The sequence below is a fragment of the Callospermophilus lateralis genome, chromosome 3 (genome assembly GCF_048772815.1).
Source record: "Callospermophilus lateralis isolate mCalLat2 chromosome 3, mCalLat2.hap1, whole genome shotgun sequence".
In the NCBI taxonomy this organism is placed as follows: Eukaryota; Metazoa; Chordata; class Mammalia; order Rodentia; family Sciuridae; genus Callospermophilus; species Callospermophilus lateralis.
Window position 1 is genome coordinate 80,995,240 of NC_135307.1, and position 18,012 is coordinate 81,013,251.

The 18,012-nt window shown below is 42.8% G+C and overlaps 1 protein-coding gene across 1 annotated transcript in view; it reads right to left on the bottom strand.

The window, feature by feature from the left end:
• Nucleotides 1-18,012, bottom strand: part of Ryr3 (ryanodine receptor 3) — a 359,038-nt gene that overhangs the window by 195,108 nt on the left and 145,918 nt on the right. Inside the window, exons 21-28 of the mRNA XM_076849384.2 lie at nucleotides 16,001-16,105; nucleotides 14,364-14,467; nucleotides 13,000-13,083; nucleotides 11,036-11,195; nucleotides 9,595-9,742; nucleotides 8,556-8,761; nucleotides 7,831-8,005; nucleotides 127-335 (exon numbers count right to left, since the gene is read on the bottom strand). Of these exons, the coding sequence (XP_076705499.2) occupies nucleotides 127-335; nucleotides 7,831-8,005; nucleotides 8,556-8,761; nucleotides 9,595-9,742; nucleotides 11,036-11,195; nucleotides 13,000-13,083; nucleotides 14,364-14,467; nucleotides 16,001-16,105 (1,191 nt within the window). The remainder of the gene's footprint in view (nucleotides 1-126; nucleotides 336-7,830; nucleotides 8,006-8,555; nucleotides 8,762-9,594; nucleotides 9,743-11,035; nucleotides 11,196-12,999; nucleotides 13,084-14,363; nucleotides 14,468-16,000; nucleotides 16,106-18,012) is intronic.

An 18,012-nucleotide genomic window follows, 5' to 3' on the forward strand; every position in this document is an offset into this window, starting at 1 on the left:
GGAGGTGGCTGGTAGGCAACCAGGGCATGGACTTAGGTAAGCATCTGCCTTTGACAGGAGCATTAGGGGAGCTTAGTGCCTTGGCCAACCTGCCTTGCCAGGGCCACCCATGATGCGTAATGTTACCTCGATGTGTGGATGATCCTTCGGTACATTGACAAACGTTGGGAGGCGCTTGCTGAACCACATTGCAACATCTCGGTTCATGTTGACAGCAAAAGGCTCAAAGCCCTCTTGGAGGCCACACATGGTATAAAACTTGAAGGTACTGGCATCCATCCCGAGATTCATGCGGCCGATCTGAGACAGTCCCAGAGAGCAGATGGGCACGAAGCCTGCGGAATGGAGAGAGTCCTGCTCCAGCTCACAGGCCTGTCCCAGGAAGCCTGAGGACACCCGACCTTTGAGTCCCAATAGGAAAGATGGGATGCTAGCCTTTTACCTTTCTTCCTGGCACATATTGTCAACAAGAGGCCACCTAGAGATGACCTCTGCCTTTGGTGAGTGAGAAAGTACAGTGAGTTTGTTTCAAATTGATTTGGTAAAAACCATCATTTAGCCAAGATTATTCTTTTTTTTTAATTTTTAGTTGTTGATGGACAAAAATACCTTTATTCATTTATTTATATATGGTGCTAAGGATCTAACCCAGTGCCTCACATATGCTAGGCAAGTGCACTACCACTGAGCCACAATCCCAGCCAAGATTATTCTTAAGATGCAAATAAAAATGAACTGTAAAAGAAAAACTAGTAAAAAAAACAAGTAAAATTCTTTATGTATGACTTATTTACAATTGACCATAGGCCCTTGGAAATTTTAAATGCTATCAACAACAAAACAACAAACCTAAAGAATGACATATTGGCTGTGCACGGTGATGCACACCTGTAATCTCAGCTGTTTGGGAGGTGGAGGCTGAGGCAGGAGGGTCATGAGTTCAAAGTCAGCTTCAGCAACGGCAAGGTGCTAAGCAACTCAGTAAGACCCTGTCTCTAAATGAAATACAAAATAGGGCTGGGGATGTGTCACAGTAGCTGAGTGCCTCTGAATTGAATCCCTGGCACCTCCCTTTCCCCACCCCTCCAAAAGAACGATATATTGAGCAGAAAACAAAAAACAAAAGACATGACTAACTGAGAAATAATGCATGCTAGTTTTTAAAATTATAGAATCTTTTACATGTCTCAATACAATTTTATTGTATATATACAATAAAACTTATTTTTTAAGAAAGAATGAGTTGGAGCAAATCCCCTAACTTTTCTGGGCTTCAGTGTCGTCCTTAGTGAGATGAGAGGTCCAGTGGTCCCTCATGTTCTGAGAGCATGGTGCTAAGTAATTTTAAATTCTGGAATTAAAATTTTGCTGTCCATGCACTCCCCTCCTCCCAGCCTGCTGCTGTCCTCCTCACCTAAGCAGGAGAGCAAGAGTTTCACGCAAGAGCCAGAGAAAACTCCTCTCGTCCTTCCTACAGCTACGTTCATCTCTCTGAGCTCACTTCTATATCCTGATCATATTTAAAATTACTATTCAGAATAGACCCAAACAGAAGTTCAAGTTGTTTGGCATTCTTCTTTGTGGGTTATTTATAAATCGTAATTGTGGACCAACAAATCAGCAAAGCAGGGAAAGCTCTAATTATCTTGGATTTGGGAGGATGTGGGAGGCGGGCAGCTGGCGGCCAGCTGAGGCTGTGGCAAGTGCTTAGGAGGGAGGGGACAGCTCTGAGGTGGCTGACTAAAGCAAGGGTTGAAGCCCACCCCACCCCCCAAAATAAGAGGCACTGCTCCTAGGGTAGTGTGCTCTTTCAGGGGAAATTTAAAGACCAATTTAGGAGGCATCTGCAATCTTTTGTAGATTGTAGAAAAGCCAAAAGTCTTTTCTCTAAGGAACTTCAACTCATTACTATTAAGCATCAGCAGAGGGGATAACACTTTACTGAGGATAAAAAATGAATGATTTGAGGAGCTAAGTCACAATCAACAGAACTTTTCCTCTAAGACTCAATGCCAAAATGCACTCCTCCTAGAACAAGTACTCATATACTATTACTTATGCCATGAAGTTTCTTGTAAATAAGTTGCACATGTGAAAATTAAATCTCTTAACATGCTAGTAGATTCGTTTTAGAAACTATAAACCCATTTAGGACCCAGGAAAGTAGGTAGACTGGGCAATTGAACAAATATCACTGCTGCCCACCCCCATCTACCTACCATGCAGAGTTATAAAGTTACATGAAGCTTTAATACCTCAGGTAAAGTGGTTCTAGAAATGGAACCTCTTGCCAGGTGAAGGGGGCTGTTGCAAGTGTCCAGTTGTCACATCTTCCTCAGGAAAAATTGTAGCAGTGTTCTGAATTTCTCTTCTCTGACTCCTTGGGTTTAGCTTCTCTTCTGCTTCACAAAGCTTCCCCAGCTGAGCCTACTTAGCCCCCAGGAGGTCTCTAACACTTGCCTTCCATTGCTCTCCCATCCCTGGCCTCTGTTGGCCCTGTTTTCTCCCCTGCTGAGAGGACTTTTGCCTACAGGGAAAGCATTTCACTGTGCAATGAGTACAGCCCTTTGCCCTAGGACACCACTGCTGCTTAAATCTGGGGCATTTGTCCCCTACAACATTCTCTTCCTCTCCTGCATGCTGACTGGCTGCTGGCCTGTGACTCAGAGGGTACAAGATCACATTCCATTTTGTCACTCGCCCTTCTTGTGACCTTGGTCCGGTCTGTTGGCTCCTCAAGTCATTCATTTTTTATCCTCAGTAAATGTGTTATCCCCTCTGCTGATGCTTAATAGTAATGAGTTGAAGTTCCTTAGAGAAAAGACTCTTGGCAATATTAACTTTCCCCCTTACATTGTCAGTAGTCCAAGACGGAGAAGTTATTTGTATGTCCCAAGGGAGAACCCCTGTTGCTGTTTCCCATGCAGGCCTTACACCTGACGTGCACTAATCCTGCTATTCAAGTTTATGAAGAAGTAGAGAGATTTTCTTAAGACATCCTATTCGCTGATCACATCAATGCCTCTGAGATAAAACTACTATAGTAGTTAGTTTTACCCTCCCCCCATCCCCACCTCCCACCCACCCCCGCTTAGCAGAACTGGCATAATCCATTCTTGTTCCCATTTCTGAAAGCTCCTTAGGTTTGAAAGAATTATTTTCTTCTTCCTTTACCTCTGTCACAGCACATAGCAGAGCCCTCTGTCCCAGTGGAGACCCAAGAAAGTTAGCTGACAAACCATCTTAAACCATTTTAAATAACAAGTAACAAAAGTTACTTGTTTATTTAAAAAAAAAATGTAAGAAGGAGATAGTTTAATCTACCACAGCCCCTAGCACAGAGCTACGAGAAGCACACTAGTGCTCAGGGTGTCACTTATCAAACACTTTCTTAATGTCAGCACTCATTATTATGATTTAACATAAGGGTTTAGAAAGTTGAACAATTCCCTCACCTATTTGTTACCTGGAAAACTATAGAACCAGTGTGTGAACAAAGCTGCTTTAGCAGGATTCCAGAGAAAATAAGAGGGACTGAAGCCAGGATGCCTGTTTTTGAATTCTTACCCACTCCAACTTGCTTTGTGACTAACTCTTACTTCCCTTTGCAAATCATTTTCCTGTGTCATGTAGTTGACCAGTTTGCTTCTAGATTAGTTAGCTGAAGACCCATGACCACAGAGCACCTAAGGCCCAGCAGAGGAAAAGGGCTATCTGCATACAGGTGGCCACTGACTCTCTGGAGTGAATCTGAATAAAAGGACCCATTTGGCAAGGTCATATGGCATTAAATTATGAACACTGCCATAAACAAGGATTTGCATTTTGCACACAACTCAATTGACCCACAGCCTCAAATGAGAATGGAGAAATAAAAGAAATATATAAGGGGTAAAGAAATCCCCCTTCCTCTATGTAGGCTAATAGATATGATTATGCTGATATTTTTGAAGAGGTCTGAGGAGAATCTTCCAAATGGCATCATCTTGAGCCAAGATAAATACAGAGATATTGTTCCAGGAAAGAAACAGCAAGAACACATGCATTTATGTTTCATAGAGGATGCCAAGTTCTGATAAATGTGGTATTACAAGGCCTCACCCTGGTTTTGTAATTAGGAAGAGACATAGCAGGTTGGTCAACTTTTTATAATTTGGGAGCTTGGAAAGAAACCCGTTCTCCAGAAAACCCAAATGTTGGATCCATTTTCAATTCCCTTTCCACTGAAGAAAGACATGGGGAAGAATCACTACCAGTAGGGGGAAAGCTGAGATCCTGGAGAGTGGTGGCCCCAGACCACTTATGGATGTTTCTGAGTCTCACTCCAGCATTACACGTTTTGCTCATCCCTTTGCATTTCCTCCTAAGCCTGGAGAAGAAGGAGTTCAGGGGGCAATCCAGCGATGGTCACATCCCTTGTACAAAACACAGGAAGCATCATGCTCCCCTGCCATAGTCACTTCCTGAAGTACAGTCCCTATCTGGAGAAAGCATGGCAGAGCCCCTTGGCACCAGCGTGTGCGTGCAGATGGCAGTGACACTTCCTACAAACTTGTTTCATATCTGCTTTCCAAAGAGCTGTCCACAGAGCTGAGGGATCTGTAAACCCAGATAGGCCAATGGACAGGAAGAGCCCGGGAGGCTGCCCCTGCAGACATGGAAGCTGCAGCAGGACGAGGGGGATGGCCCTCAGGGGACCACACTGAAGCTTCTTCTAGATGTCAACATTCTAAGGTCTGGCAGAATGCTAAGGACTGTATCTTTCTCTCCTTTAAATGGAGGAAAACAGAAGGCTGACACCTTGGAGGCTTCTAAGCTTCCACATACCTTTACGTGACAATACAGAACTGTGATGGTCCTGGGCAGGGACTGGGATGGGGCAATGATTAGAAAAATTCTAATGAGGCAGATAAGTGCATATTATCCATGACGTAGAAGAGAACGAAGAGGACAACTTATAAATACATGCCATAAGCTATAATGTCGACTCCTAGTCCTTCCCCCAAAGGGCTCATGACTTCCCACGGGGGTAATGGCTTGAATCAGGCTGACGTACTAGCAACCAGAACGTAAGCACATACAGCAAGCATATATGGGGGCCACGGTGCATAAAATGTTTATTTCCAACAGATGGTTTTCCTAACAACTCAAGGCAAGAATTGCTGCCTCTTTCCATATTCTGCAGAGAACAGAGATGCTATGGTTATTCCAGGCCTCTGGGCTGTTGTTATCAAAGAATAGCATGTCATCTTCCTTTCAGCTGTCTCTCTGCCAACTCCTGAGCTATCATATAACTGAAAGAGCCTTCCAATTATCTTGTCGCTGTGTTATTAAAGTGTGATACAATGCTACAGTATAATGCATGAACATATTACAGTACAATTCTATTATAAAATAGCTTCCTAATAATAGACTTTGTTATTCTGAAGGTCAAATCTTGTCCCCATCCACAAAGGGCCTATGAGGCATCTCTTTTTCATTATAACACAGATGATCACAGAAAGCAGAGCTACCCTGAAATATCTCTTCCTTTATAGCATTTCTCTGCTCAAACCCTGTATCAGCTCCCTGTTTCCCAGAGAGTGAAATCCAAGGATGTTTAGCCCAGATGAGACAATAGTTTCTTGGAGGGGAGGTCCAAGTCTTCGTGTTTAGACTGTAACCTGCACCTCATCTACCTGTCCAGCTCTACCATCTGTGAATTCCATACAGAAATCTTCCATTCTCCTACTGTCCTATCCTCTGCTGAAGTTCCCCAATGCCACATCATTAGTCTCATGGCATCCTCTGATTGGAATATGCTTCTACAGAGGGCACACTCTTTATTCAACTTTCAATTCAAAGATCATTCACACAGAACTTTCATTCTGTAGTAGACACTTGCTATTTCTAATTTGAAGCTTTGCATTATTAATCACCTTTTCATATTTTCATCTTATTTGGTCTACAAACAGAAAACAAGCCCCCTAATACTGCTACTACTTGCATTTTCATTTGCTTTAGACCATACACATCCCAGCTTCTTGTGAGGTTGCATTTTTTGATTCTGGTCTGACATGAGCCACACTTGGACTTTACAAAGTTCTCATCAATTGGCACAGCCCAGAAAATTCTTACCTCCTCCTAACAGTTGACCCAAAGACTAACAGACAGGTTATGTCTTCTAGTTCATTCAATGGTAAAGCCAGGGAAAGGTCCTCAGTCTCTTGATTCTTTCTATCCCAGGGAGCTTCTTTTGTTGGGGATGAACTCCAACATTCCAGTTTTTCATTTTCCTCCTGGCCTCCAGGAGGCACGGGAGCAATGGCCCCTTCTACACTGCTCTGATGGCCACCTACAGCCCTCCCTCTCCTTTACCTCTGAACGAGCACACAAGACACTCCTGCCAGCAATGTTTCCCCACCCGTCTCCCAAAATAGAATGTTTTCTTTAAAACTTCTGATTTTTAAATCCCTTCAGAAGGCATTAAAACACAAGCCCATCAGGTGTTAGTCATCTTGTTTCTCTAGGAAAATATATTGAATCTCCACCTTTCTATTCCCTCAAATATCTTTAGAGCTCTTGAAAGGTATAATTGGATATGCACATTGCAATAATGGGTCTCTGCAAAAAGTGTGAAAGTCACTTACAAAACTTAATACATTCTGCAAATAAAGAACATTTACATTACATGTACATGGTTTCATATTTGTGCTCTCTTGCCTTCTAGGTGGGGACTGCTTCTTTTGTAATGTCTCAGACATTTAGAGCTACAAGCAGCCCTAATCATTTACAGAGGGGGAAATGAGGCCCAAAGAGGTTTTAAAAAAGTCAACTAAGATGTTGGGGGCTCGGGAGAGTATGAGGCCCAAAGAGGTTTTAAAAAAGTCAACTAAGATGTTGGGGGCTCGGGAGAGTATGGAGGAGATGGAGGCAGAGGCAGGGTGTGAGCCCAGGTCACCTGTTTCAGAGAAGCCTCCTCCTCATCTGTCAGCAAGAGGCAGAAAGTGGCACAGCACTGAGCCCTGGGGCCTGCACACAGCAGGCATTAAGTCACTGTCACAGAATTTCATATCTGGGAAGAACACTGGAATTTATTTCATCTATCCTTTTACTCCCTGGTATAGATGTAGAAAGTAAAACCCAGGCCTCAAGCGGAGATTCCCTGGGAGCCACACAGCTTGGTACGAGCAAGTCCATTGACTTGCAGTCCAACGCTTCTTTCCCCATGTGCCAGCAATCTTGCATAGGGAACACAGTGATGTAGACAGGAAATAACAAGCTCTAACTGCTCCTTTGTCTAGCTGGAAGCACTGTGCTGATTGTGGTCTATTCATGGCCATTAATAAGTACAACTCTGCTTTGGCTTCACAGTATGTTTGAATTTCAAAATAAATTCTATTTCATTCAAGGGAACAGCTAAGTCTAACTTTCGTGTTTCAATGGTTCTCATCAAAGCATCAAGTTCAATTACACAAACATGCAGACTGATAATTCAAATCAGAATAAAAGAATAATTCTTTAATTCCCTGATTTTTCTCTCCTGCAAAGAACATTAATCCGTATACAAAGAGCATTTCCTTTGTAATACTGGAAAACCTGGGACTCCCTGAGTGCCAAGGTGGAAGGAAGTAGAAGGAGATCTATATGGAAGTTTAGAATTTATATATTATCTATCATTATTATTTGTCATGATTCTTTTAAAATGATAGCTTAAGGAATAAGTCTTCATCATTAGAGTTTTAAATATACAAAGGGAATGTACTCCAAATAAGGAGGTAAAAGGCCCCCTCAGCCCTGGGTTTTCCTTGAACCCCATGGAGTTGGGATGGGGGAGGGAAGTAGACTTACCATTCTCAATCTCGTAGTCAGCAAAGGCAAGTTCAGAGCCTTTGTTGGTGATCAGCAGCTCCCCGTTCAGTGTGAAGATCATGGAGGCATCATCCAGGTTAATCATACATCCAACTACATCCCCTGGCTGCCAGGTTCGCCCAAAATACCCACTCCCTTGATGCCAACGTTGGCCCTGCAAAACAAGACCCCAGGGCTTAGAGAAATGGAGGTCTTAGAAGCTCCTGCACTGGAGAAAGGACCACAGCAGTAGTGTCTCCTAACATTGTGCATGATCCCATGAGATCACACCTCTCTACATGGATATCTCAGAGAGAAGTGGTCTGTATTACAATCAAATGAAACTGAAGACACATAGGCTCATCAAAAAAGGTGGCCTGAGTCTCCTAATTCCTAGTTATCTATGATAGTAGCCAGGGCAAAGTGGTAACATTTCCAGCATAACAGTTACATAGTGTTCAACAAGTGGAGTGGAGCTGATGGCTTGGGTGAAAAGACAGATATGAAAGCAATTACAGAAAGGATTTGGGGCATAGCCCTCACCTTTGCCAGAAGAGAGCAAAGAAACAATCACAAGGCCATGCTCATTCAGTGCTCATTAGCCAGTGGTGGGGACCTCTCACTTGGAGACCTAAGATCCAGACACTCAGTATTTCCAGCCTCCAGGGAAAGGTGTGGAGAAGAAAAGCTTGTATTGAGGATTTGTGGATACTATACTGACTCACCCTGCTGCCTTCAAACACGAAGGCTTGGTCATCAACCCCCAGCTCAATGTCAGGCCGACAGCCTGGCCTTGCCCAGCCAACTCGCATGTCTCCTCCGGTCACCACTTCAAACTCAAAATACCATTTTCCAGACCTCACTGCATATGACCGCTCCACCCGGAAAAATCGGATCTTGTCTATGCTGACTTTCTCCACAGCTGGATCAGCTATTGTGAGAACAGCGAGTAGAAGGGTGTGAGAGGGAAAGAGAGTAGATAGTCTTTTAATAAGTAAGTAGCATTCCTCAAAAGAACTGGATGACAACCAAGATGGCCACAGAGCTCCCACTGTGCGCTGTAACATCCTGTTTATAGCACAACAATCGTCACCATCATCTCATAACAAGACCCCATTTTACTGAGTGATAACTTTGTAGCAGATCTATTAGAGGCCATCTCTCTCTGTCCTCACAATAGTTCTGAACGTGGCACTGTCTTTATGTTAAAGACAAAAAATAAATATTGAGGCTCAGAGAGGGTTAATCATTCATTCAAGTGAGTGAAAGATTTGGATCCAGGTTCGATTTCAAAGCTATCCTGCAAACCACTTCTAATTCTGCCCCTGGGGCCTATGGTACCACTTGGGGTAAAGGACAATAGTAACATCATGTTCATCAATTATAAGCTGGCAATTTTAATTATCACTAGAATTAAACTCTTGGAGATGTGATTATTGGTTCTAAAAGTAAGCTGATGTATCTTTAAAGAACAAGAGAGAAGGTGACATGGTTCTGTGACCAGGTGTTCTGAAAATCTTAGCTTCCTTAGAAGATAATGTATTTTCCATGGATTTGGGTCACAGAAAGGCTCATCATAGAAACATCAATGTGATGATGCTTTACATTAAACGTGGTCCACTGCCCACCTTAAGAAAATAACACAATTTTTTAAAAAAATGCCATTCCTAATAGTACAAGTAAAACACATTTAAAATCAGCACTTTCCCAGAAGAGGGACTATTTAGCAAAATTTGCTCAGAATAAAGAATCTGAGCTCATTACCTAGCTCTTGGTCTGATGGCTCAATGTTATACCCATAACCAATGAAGGTCCGAACAGCTTCCCGCAGGCTGTCCCTGTTGGACTTCTTGGTACGCTCATCCAGTAATGCATAAGGCACCAGACGGGGATTTCTTTTGTTCTTCAAATCCTATGTGAAGTCGCAGGAAAGAAGTGCCAAGAAAACACATGTCAACTTTACAAATAACTCGTCCCACTCACACATTCCTGGCTGCCTGGCTGGCTTGTACCAGTCTATTAGCTCTTCCCCATGTGCCTTGATATTTAGCAATGTACAAATTTGCCACATCTCTTCAGGATTAAATGAGTATAAATGGAAAAATTTTACTAATGCTCAAAGCTAGCATTAAATAACACATTTTAGTAGTGCCAGCCTGCAAATAAAATGAAGTGTCACAAAATTGGTTAGAAACCTCCAGTCCCAAAGTGAGGCAGAAAGGATTTGCATAACTATTCCCCTCCAGAAATTCATGCCTCCATGGACTGTGATGGCCTCCTCACAAGAGCCTTTTATTAAGGCCTGGAAAAGGAACATCAGAAGAGGTGGCAGAGCCAGCGTGGGTCCATCTCATTGCAAGAGTACACACCTGATATAGAGTCCTCAGTTCCTCAGGAGGTACCCAGAAGACAGTAGGGATGACTGCAGAACAAGTCATCTGTACTAACCCACATGACATGCTCTTTGAACTTATTCTCTCACCCTTTATGGTTTTCATGGCTGCACTACTCTTGACTCCCAATTATTTGTGAGTTTGGAGGCTCATGTGCACACAGTCACCCCCAAACTTCCCTTATACTAACCTACTACTGGTGATTAGGAAGAATTTTAAGGAAAAAGGTTTGGGACTGAACCATGGCTTTAAACTACCTGATTCCCTGCTGTGACCTGGATATTAAGCTCCTTCTCAAGACAGGAACTCTGCCCAGGAATTCTCTGTTCAAAGGACTGAGATAAGGACTCACAGGTTTCTGGTCATGCTGGTTTGCCCCCTTTCTGGGCTAGGTTCCCCCTTTCACCCTCATCGTTGGAACCATTCCCGAAATCCTGCTGATTTATGATGTTATTTTGCTCCTAGTCTTGGTTTTGGGGAGTGAAATGAAAGCTCAATTTTCCACAATGCAAGAGGCATAAAAAAGAGAAAGTGCAGCTAGTGGATACATGTGCAGGGCAACACAGATGAGTGAATCTCTGGGGGAGAAAAAAAGAAAAAAGGTGGGGGGAGGAGGCAAACCTATCCATTCCTACAAAATTGGAATTATGCCTGAAGTCAATATCAATGTGACCATCACAAATTCCATCCAGTACACTGGATGTGAAAGAGACAGTGCAAGGACAATCTCCATCTTCCCATCTATCACTCTCCAGAGAAAAACGGCACTTTGATGGATGATCATATTTCCTAACTCTTCCAGCTTTTCTCACCTGTTGAATGCCATAGGTCCATCCTTGTTTTATTCTGTCTTTTGCCCAAACATTGTGTGCATTTTCTGCAAGTTTATCCACTAAAATTTCTTGAGGCGGCAACAGCTTCACATCAGACAAATCCAAAGGGGCTGGCTTGTAGCCATTGGACATTATGTAGCTACAAGTAGATGCAAAAATAGATATATTTTGAACAGATCTTTATGATTCTCCCTATCTAGACTTTAGATCAAGAGCACCATGGTTAACAAACTTGGGTCAATGAAGCCACAGTCAGAAGTTCCCTTCTGTGGCTGATGGACAACTCGGTTCTATTTCAATTTCACAGATAAAGCCCTTAATCTATTGTCACTCTAACCAATGTATGGCATAGATTTCAGAGAAGACTGCTGGAAAAATAGAGAGTCTGTGCAAATCTACTTTTTTTTTTTTTGAGAGAGAGAGAGAGAGAGAGAGAGAGAATTTTTTAAAATATTTTTTAGTTTTCGGCGGACACAACATCTTCGTTTGTATGTGGTACTGAGGATCGAACCCGGGCCGCACGCATGCCAGGCGAGCGCACTACCGCTTGAGCCACATCCCCAGCCCCTCTACTCTTATTTTTAACAAAACTCTCTATGTGCCTCACAAAATGATAGGCACGTTCATCATGCTGCAATATTATACCAGCTTTTTAATCCTACTTTGAAAACATAAAAAGTTAAATCAGATTGGCAAGGACAAGACCTCGAGTCAAATGTTTTCTCATAAATCAGCATAAAATGGAAAGCTAAACTTTTACTTCTGGGGAAAAAAAAAAAATCATGGCAGCAGAGAATCTGTGAGCTTGAAGTGACCTTAGCAGTTAGCTGTCCAGATCTAGATTCCCAGTCTCAAATGTCTGTAATCTCATGGCTAAGGTGAAGATGTAAGAGTTCAGAGGGTGAGGTAGATACAGTGTGTGACTGGATTAAGGCCAGGGCACTCTGGAGTGAATCTCAAGAGAGAAGTTAATCATAGCCATGTGAGAATGCAAGTTGAGAGATGCCCATGACCTCAGATCACTGACAGGGGCCAGAAGCCAAATGTGATAGACCAAGGCCATTTTTTCCAGGAAACAGAGCAGCATGAGATCCAGGGTCTATTGTAAGCACAAAACACTAAAATTTCGTGAGGCGGCAACAGCTTCCAGAGTCCACCTCCTCAGCAGGCCTGCTGCTCTTGGGCAGAGTCAGCATGCATGGATAAGCACCAACCCCAGCAACCCGGGCTAGTAGCCTGACCTTCCAGCTGCCATCTCTCAGATGTGTTCTCCTTGGCCACAGGAGTTGTGTGTGTGCAGAGCCTGGCAGCTTGGGAGTTTAGGAGGAAAGATGGGGAAGATAAGCATTTTTGTAAAGCTGGCACTACCTTGGCACCAGAGTAACAAGACACCTGTGTGTGAGTACGTGTGTCCCCAGGGCTGGCACACATGGGAGCAGGCAGTGAGGCAGCCAATGAGCAAGTGAGCAAGTGTCTGAATGTGAGATAGTGTGACTCTAAATGTTGGGGGTGGGAGGGACAGTGGGACACATACAGATCTAGGGGTCCAAAGAAATCTTGGCAGAGCCTTACATTTCCACAAAGGACTTACAAAGCTGGCCCAGTGCCAGAGGAGTGACTCTCTGCTGTGACTATCAACAATTTTTGAGCTCCTTTGCCAACTGCCACTCTTACAGACCAAACATAGTACCACCACCTGAGGTCGTCAAACTTCGTAGCTCAAAACGAACCATAGGATCTGAAGAAAGAGCAAGAGGGGAGACCCTGAAAGACTTCTTGCTCAGAAGCTTCTGCTTGAGGGTCTTGGTGCCTTCCAAGTAACCAGTAACCAGGAACATCCTGAGCTGGTGCTAGCAAGTACCTGGACTGTCACCTGCCTTCAGACACAGGCACCCCAGCCCCAGCCTAAAAACTCAGTCTGAAGCCACTGAAAAATCACCTACTTTTTGGGCAGTTTGACCTTCTTCAGATCATCTTCAGCAGCTGGGTTAACATGAGCAATGTGGCACCCCAGGGCCAGCAGGGTTCTGAGGTAACAGAGGAAGAAGACAAGAGTGAATTCCAAGATAAAGCGAGAACCCTAACATGTATCTTAGCTGATAGAAATGGATACTAACCATCCATTTAGATCAGGGGTTGGCAAACATTTCCTGGAAGGAACAGATAGTAACTGTTTCAGGCTCTGGGGACTCACTCATCTCTGTTGTAACTATTGGACTCTGCCATTACAGAGCAATAGGAGCCCTAGATGATATGTAAACCAATGAGCTCGTCTTTGTTACAATAAAATTTTATTTACAGAAATAGGGATAGATGGTCTGACTGTCCCATGGGCCACCATTGGCCAACTTCTGATGCAGATGATAACCAGAACAACAAAAGAGAAGCCTGCTAATTGCTTCTCTGTGAGTCATTTTCCCATTTGTAATTTCACTTTGAATTATTGCTGGCTTCCAATTCCACAGAACAGATAGGATTCTCATATCAGACCCACAGGTCAGCAAATATTTGCTGTGTATGTGTACAGCCACGAGTTGTGCCTGACACCATGGTGTACACAGCTGCTCCCTCGAGAAGCATCAATGCAATTGAAGGTATCACATGTGTGAGCTTGGAGACAAAGCACCTCACCGAGCACTGTTCTATCAACAAAATGATATCAGAATGTTCTGCACGGACAGCTAGGGAACAGAGGGGGGAAAAAAACCCAGAATAGGCAATAAGCATAAACTTGGACTATAACAGTGACAGTTTTATTTAGGACCCTGGATGGGATCCCCAGGATGAAGCTGAGAGTTGTTTTAAAAATTGAATTTTAATGAATCAAGCCACATTTCCCCATTTTTTTTAGTTATAGATGAACATAACATCTTTATTTCATTTATTTATTCATTTTTATGTGGTGCTGAGGATTGAACCCAGTGCTTCACACGTGCGAGGCAAATACTCTACCACTCAGCCACAACCTCAACCCTCACATTTGTTTTTAGATATGCTTTATCTATAGGAGGCACTTTGTCCTTTGCTTCTGTTTCTCTTCTTTTTCTCTGCCTCCTACACATTTTCCCCATTCCTAGCAAATAAAAAAAAAAATAGTCTCTGACGAAGTACACACACTAAATAATAATGGTGGATTGGCTATTCACTATATTAAATCCTTTTGTCGCATGAATAATCACCACGCCTGCTAATTTATCAGGATATGTCGTGTTTTCCGGCAAGAGAGACATACCTTTGCAGTTTAGTTATAATGCATTAAATCATCCACTCACTCTTTAGTCCAACTTCAATTCAATTAAACACTCACTTTAAGGTTTCAGTTGACATCTGCAGGTTATAATTCTTCTCAGTTTCGGGGAGCTTTGAAAACTCCACAAGGCAGGGGTGTTGTCTTTTATTGTCATCCCGTATCTAGGCGACAACATAAGAAAGAATATAATTTAAGTTTTGACAGCTGGCACTGCACTGGAAAACAGAAATAAACACTCTTTGAAACATGGCCTGGGCAACCCATATCAAGCAAGACAAAGATAGCCACTTGGTGATGGGTGACCTGGTACTCCTCTCTCTATTAAGTGGTACACACACACAGTCTCCCGGTTGCCAATGGCTTGTGCTCCCTGGATCTATTTCTACACAGATGTTCGTATTTAGAACATACTTTCTGAGAGAAGTAATTTTATGTGTGGTAGCCATGTTTCTGTTTGTCCAAAATTCAAGTGACCATAATGTTACGGAGGGGCAGCACTCCTTATAACAGAAAGGATTGCAGAATCTTGACCAGTATCCACCAGAAATTTAACGCCAGCTGCAAATTGCACTGTGTTTGTAATTTCAAAATTTCTAGCAGCCACATTAGAAAAACAAGAAACAGGTGAAATATTGACAATATATATATTTCCTATGTAAAATATTATCATCTTAACAAGTAATCAATGTAAGAAATTGTTGAGATATATTATTTTTTTTCTTACTAGGTGTTCAAAATTCAGTATGTAATTTACATTTAGAGCACATCTCAATCTAGCCTAGCTACCTTTCAGGTGCTTGGTAGCTACATGTGGCTCAGGCATACTCTATTGAACAGTGTGAACAGAAACATCAAGTCATTCATTAACAAATATGTTTTGAGTACATGAACTACACATCAGGCACTGAGCTGGATGTTATGAGTTCTATGATGAAGGCAGACAGCCCCAGCCTTGTAACAAAATATTCACAGGAATAAATGCAAAACTGCAATTATGCTAAGTTCTCTAAAGGAAAGGTTTCTGGTATTACAAGAGCATACAGAAAAGAGATGGTCATACTTAACGAGAATCTTTTTTGGGAGCTCTATAAATACAGAAGTGTTAGAGTGGAAGGAGCTTTCAGTAACTAAGCTGCAATATCACGGGTGTCAGGGTCACAGGAAGCTTTGGAACTCACCTGTCCTTCTGCCTCCAAATGCAAACCTCATACAAATCACAGGATAAAGTTACGTTACATTTACTGTGAAAAATGCTTTCTAGTGAAAGAGATTCCCCCACCTCCCCGTGTGGCCATTAATCTTAGTGCTACATCTGAGAGGCTGTTAAACAACTTCTGATTCAAAAGCAATCAATCAGGCAGGTTTCCCCACCCATGTAGAGGACAGCTCTTTTCAAGGGGAAGAAGAGATGTGGATGTCCTAAGGAGGGTGTTGAGCAACTGCACCTGGTTGTCCCTGAATAAAAGAAACCAGGGTTTGAAAGGAAGTCAGGAGGTGGACTCCTGGTTCTGTCTGTGGAGAAGTGGTCTCTTCAGGGCTTCTGGTGGACCAACAACAGGCTGCTGGACAGGTGATAGGAAGAAGGAGTTGAGTTTTGGCTCATAAGGTGCCCGCACTCGTTCGAGTCTTTGAAGAACCCTTCCAGGTACCACGACAACACAAGACTCTACCTCTCTGTCCACCGAAACACATACTTTGCCAAAAGTCCAGCCGAGCTCTATTTTATTCATCCCCCAAAGCTCATGGATGTTTTCAGCCAGTCTGTCTCGGATCCTCTCCAGGTGAGGTGGCAAAACAACCTAGAGGAAAAGGAGCAAGTGAAAACCCAGAACCATATAAATCAACTGTACTGATATCATAAATTCTACAGCGCTCCGGTGCCCCATTTGAATTCACTGGCATCAGCATTCCAACCTCACCCTGCATAATACACATGCCTCCTGCCTGCCTCTTTCTCTCTCAGCTTCCTCTCTGCACCTTGAGGTCTCTCTGACCATTCCTTCCAGGTCCTCCCTACAGATATTCATGCTGCAGGTTCATCTGTGAATGTGCACCTCATCTTATTCCCTTGCTCCATGGTCCCTCCTTGGGAGATACCACACACATCCACCCAGTGAGGGCCACTCACAAGTCAGTGCACCTCTAGCCATGGTCTCTTTTGAAGTTCAGATCCACCATTCCTGCCGGTAGGATTTTTCATCAAAGTGATCTCCATATGCTACCCAAAGCTGGGTTCATTACCTTTCTTTCACAATCTTTGTTTTTTTCTTCCTGTTTTTTATTTTATCTCTTTGTTAAAGAGTCCCACTACTGCCCCAAATGTGGAATTCATCCTGGTTTCTACCTCTCCTTTGACATCACCTGCTCTCTGAATCAGAAATGAAATCTATCATGTTCATTTCCTAAGTGCCTTTCTGAAGGACCCCCTCCCATCACTCAACCTCATTATTTTCTCCACAGACCACTGTAAGGGGCTCAGAATTGTCTAAGTCCTCACCAATCTATGCTGCCGCAGGTGGAGCAATGAATCTACAATTACAAAAATCCCATTGAAACATTCTGCTCCTGAGTGTTCTCCAAGAGCTCCTTGACACTCCTAAGACAAGACTAGGCTTAGTAGCCAGGTGTACAGAGCTGTTCTCTCATCACAGTTCCCACAAACACTTCCTTTGCAGACTTCTTCAAATTCTCCCCAAAGACCAGAGCATCTCACAGTTCCACAGCTTCACACGTACTACCCTGACCTCACCACACGCTCCCCCACTCCTCGAAGTCTGGCAAGGATCCTCAGCATTCATCCTTCTAAATGTCATTCTGATGTCACTGCCTTTGGGAAGCCTCCCCTGACTGCCTCCAAGGAAAACTGCCGTCTTCCTGCTTTGCTCTTTCTCCTCAGAGGTCAAAACTGAGGGTCCATTTTCTTTTTTTCCTGTTTTGTTATTATTTCCATGTTTATTGGTTGATAGTCATTAAGAAATGAGAGCATACAAAAACCCAGATTTCCAATTTCTTCTGTCCACTTGGAAGATGGCCAATGCTGGGCCCACAGGTACTGCGGCTAGGAACCACTGTCTGCTTTAGTAGGGGTTACATGCCTGGCCTTTCTCACTTCTGTATCACCTGCCTGGCCTCAAAGTCCTAGCTCTATTCTACTTATTATTAGTGTGTCCATTATTAAAATCCTACTATTAAGAAGAACCCTGATTTTTTTTGGTGGGGGGGTGTGGTTCATGGAGAACATTATTTGTTTAGATAAAGTATATCAAATAGGTGATGTATAAAAAGATAATAGAAACTTCAAGTCACCCCCATAATTTTTATGCTTTTATGTACCAGTTAAAAAATAAATTTAAAAAGATAAAGCAAAAAGATCATAGAGAAAGGTAGCAATAACACATTTAAAAAATGTGTTATCATCACTATTTGTGTTTCAATTTAAAACATTTAAGAAATTGACGTAATTATGGCAACGTCAAAGTAAGTAGCATGATACTTTGATAAAGAGCAAATGGGGAAGTTATTAGCAAACAATAATCACTCATGGATTTTATTAATTAAGGTAATCTATAACATAAGTGCTCCACAATTGATCACAGCCTGAAAGTGGATTTTCAGGTCAGAGGAACCAGAATGCTCCAACAAAAAGGGAAAATGTCACTGGTTGAGGAGGAAAGGGACTTCTGCAAACAATGCCAAGTTATAATAC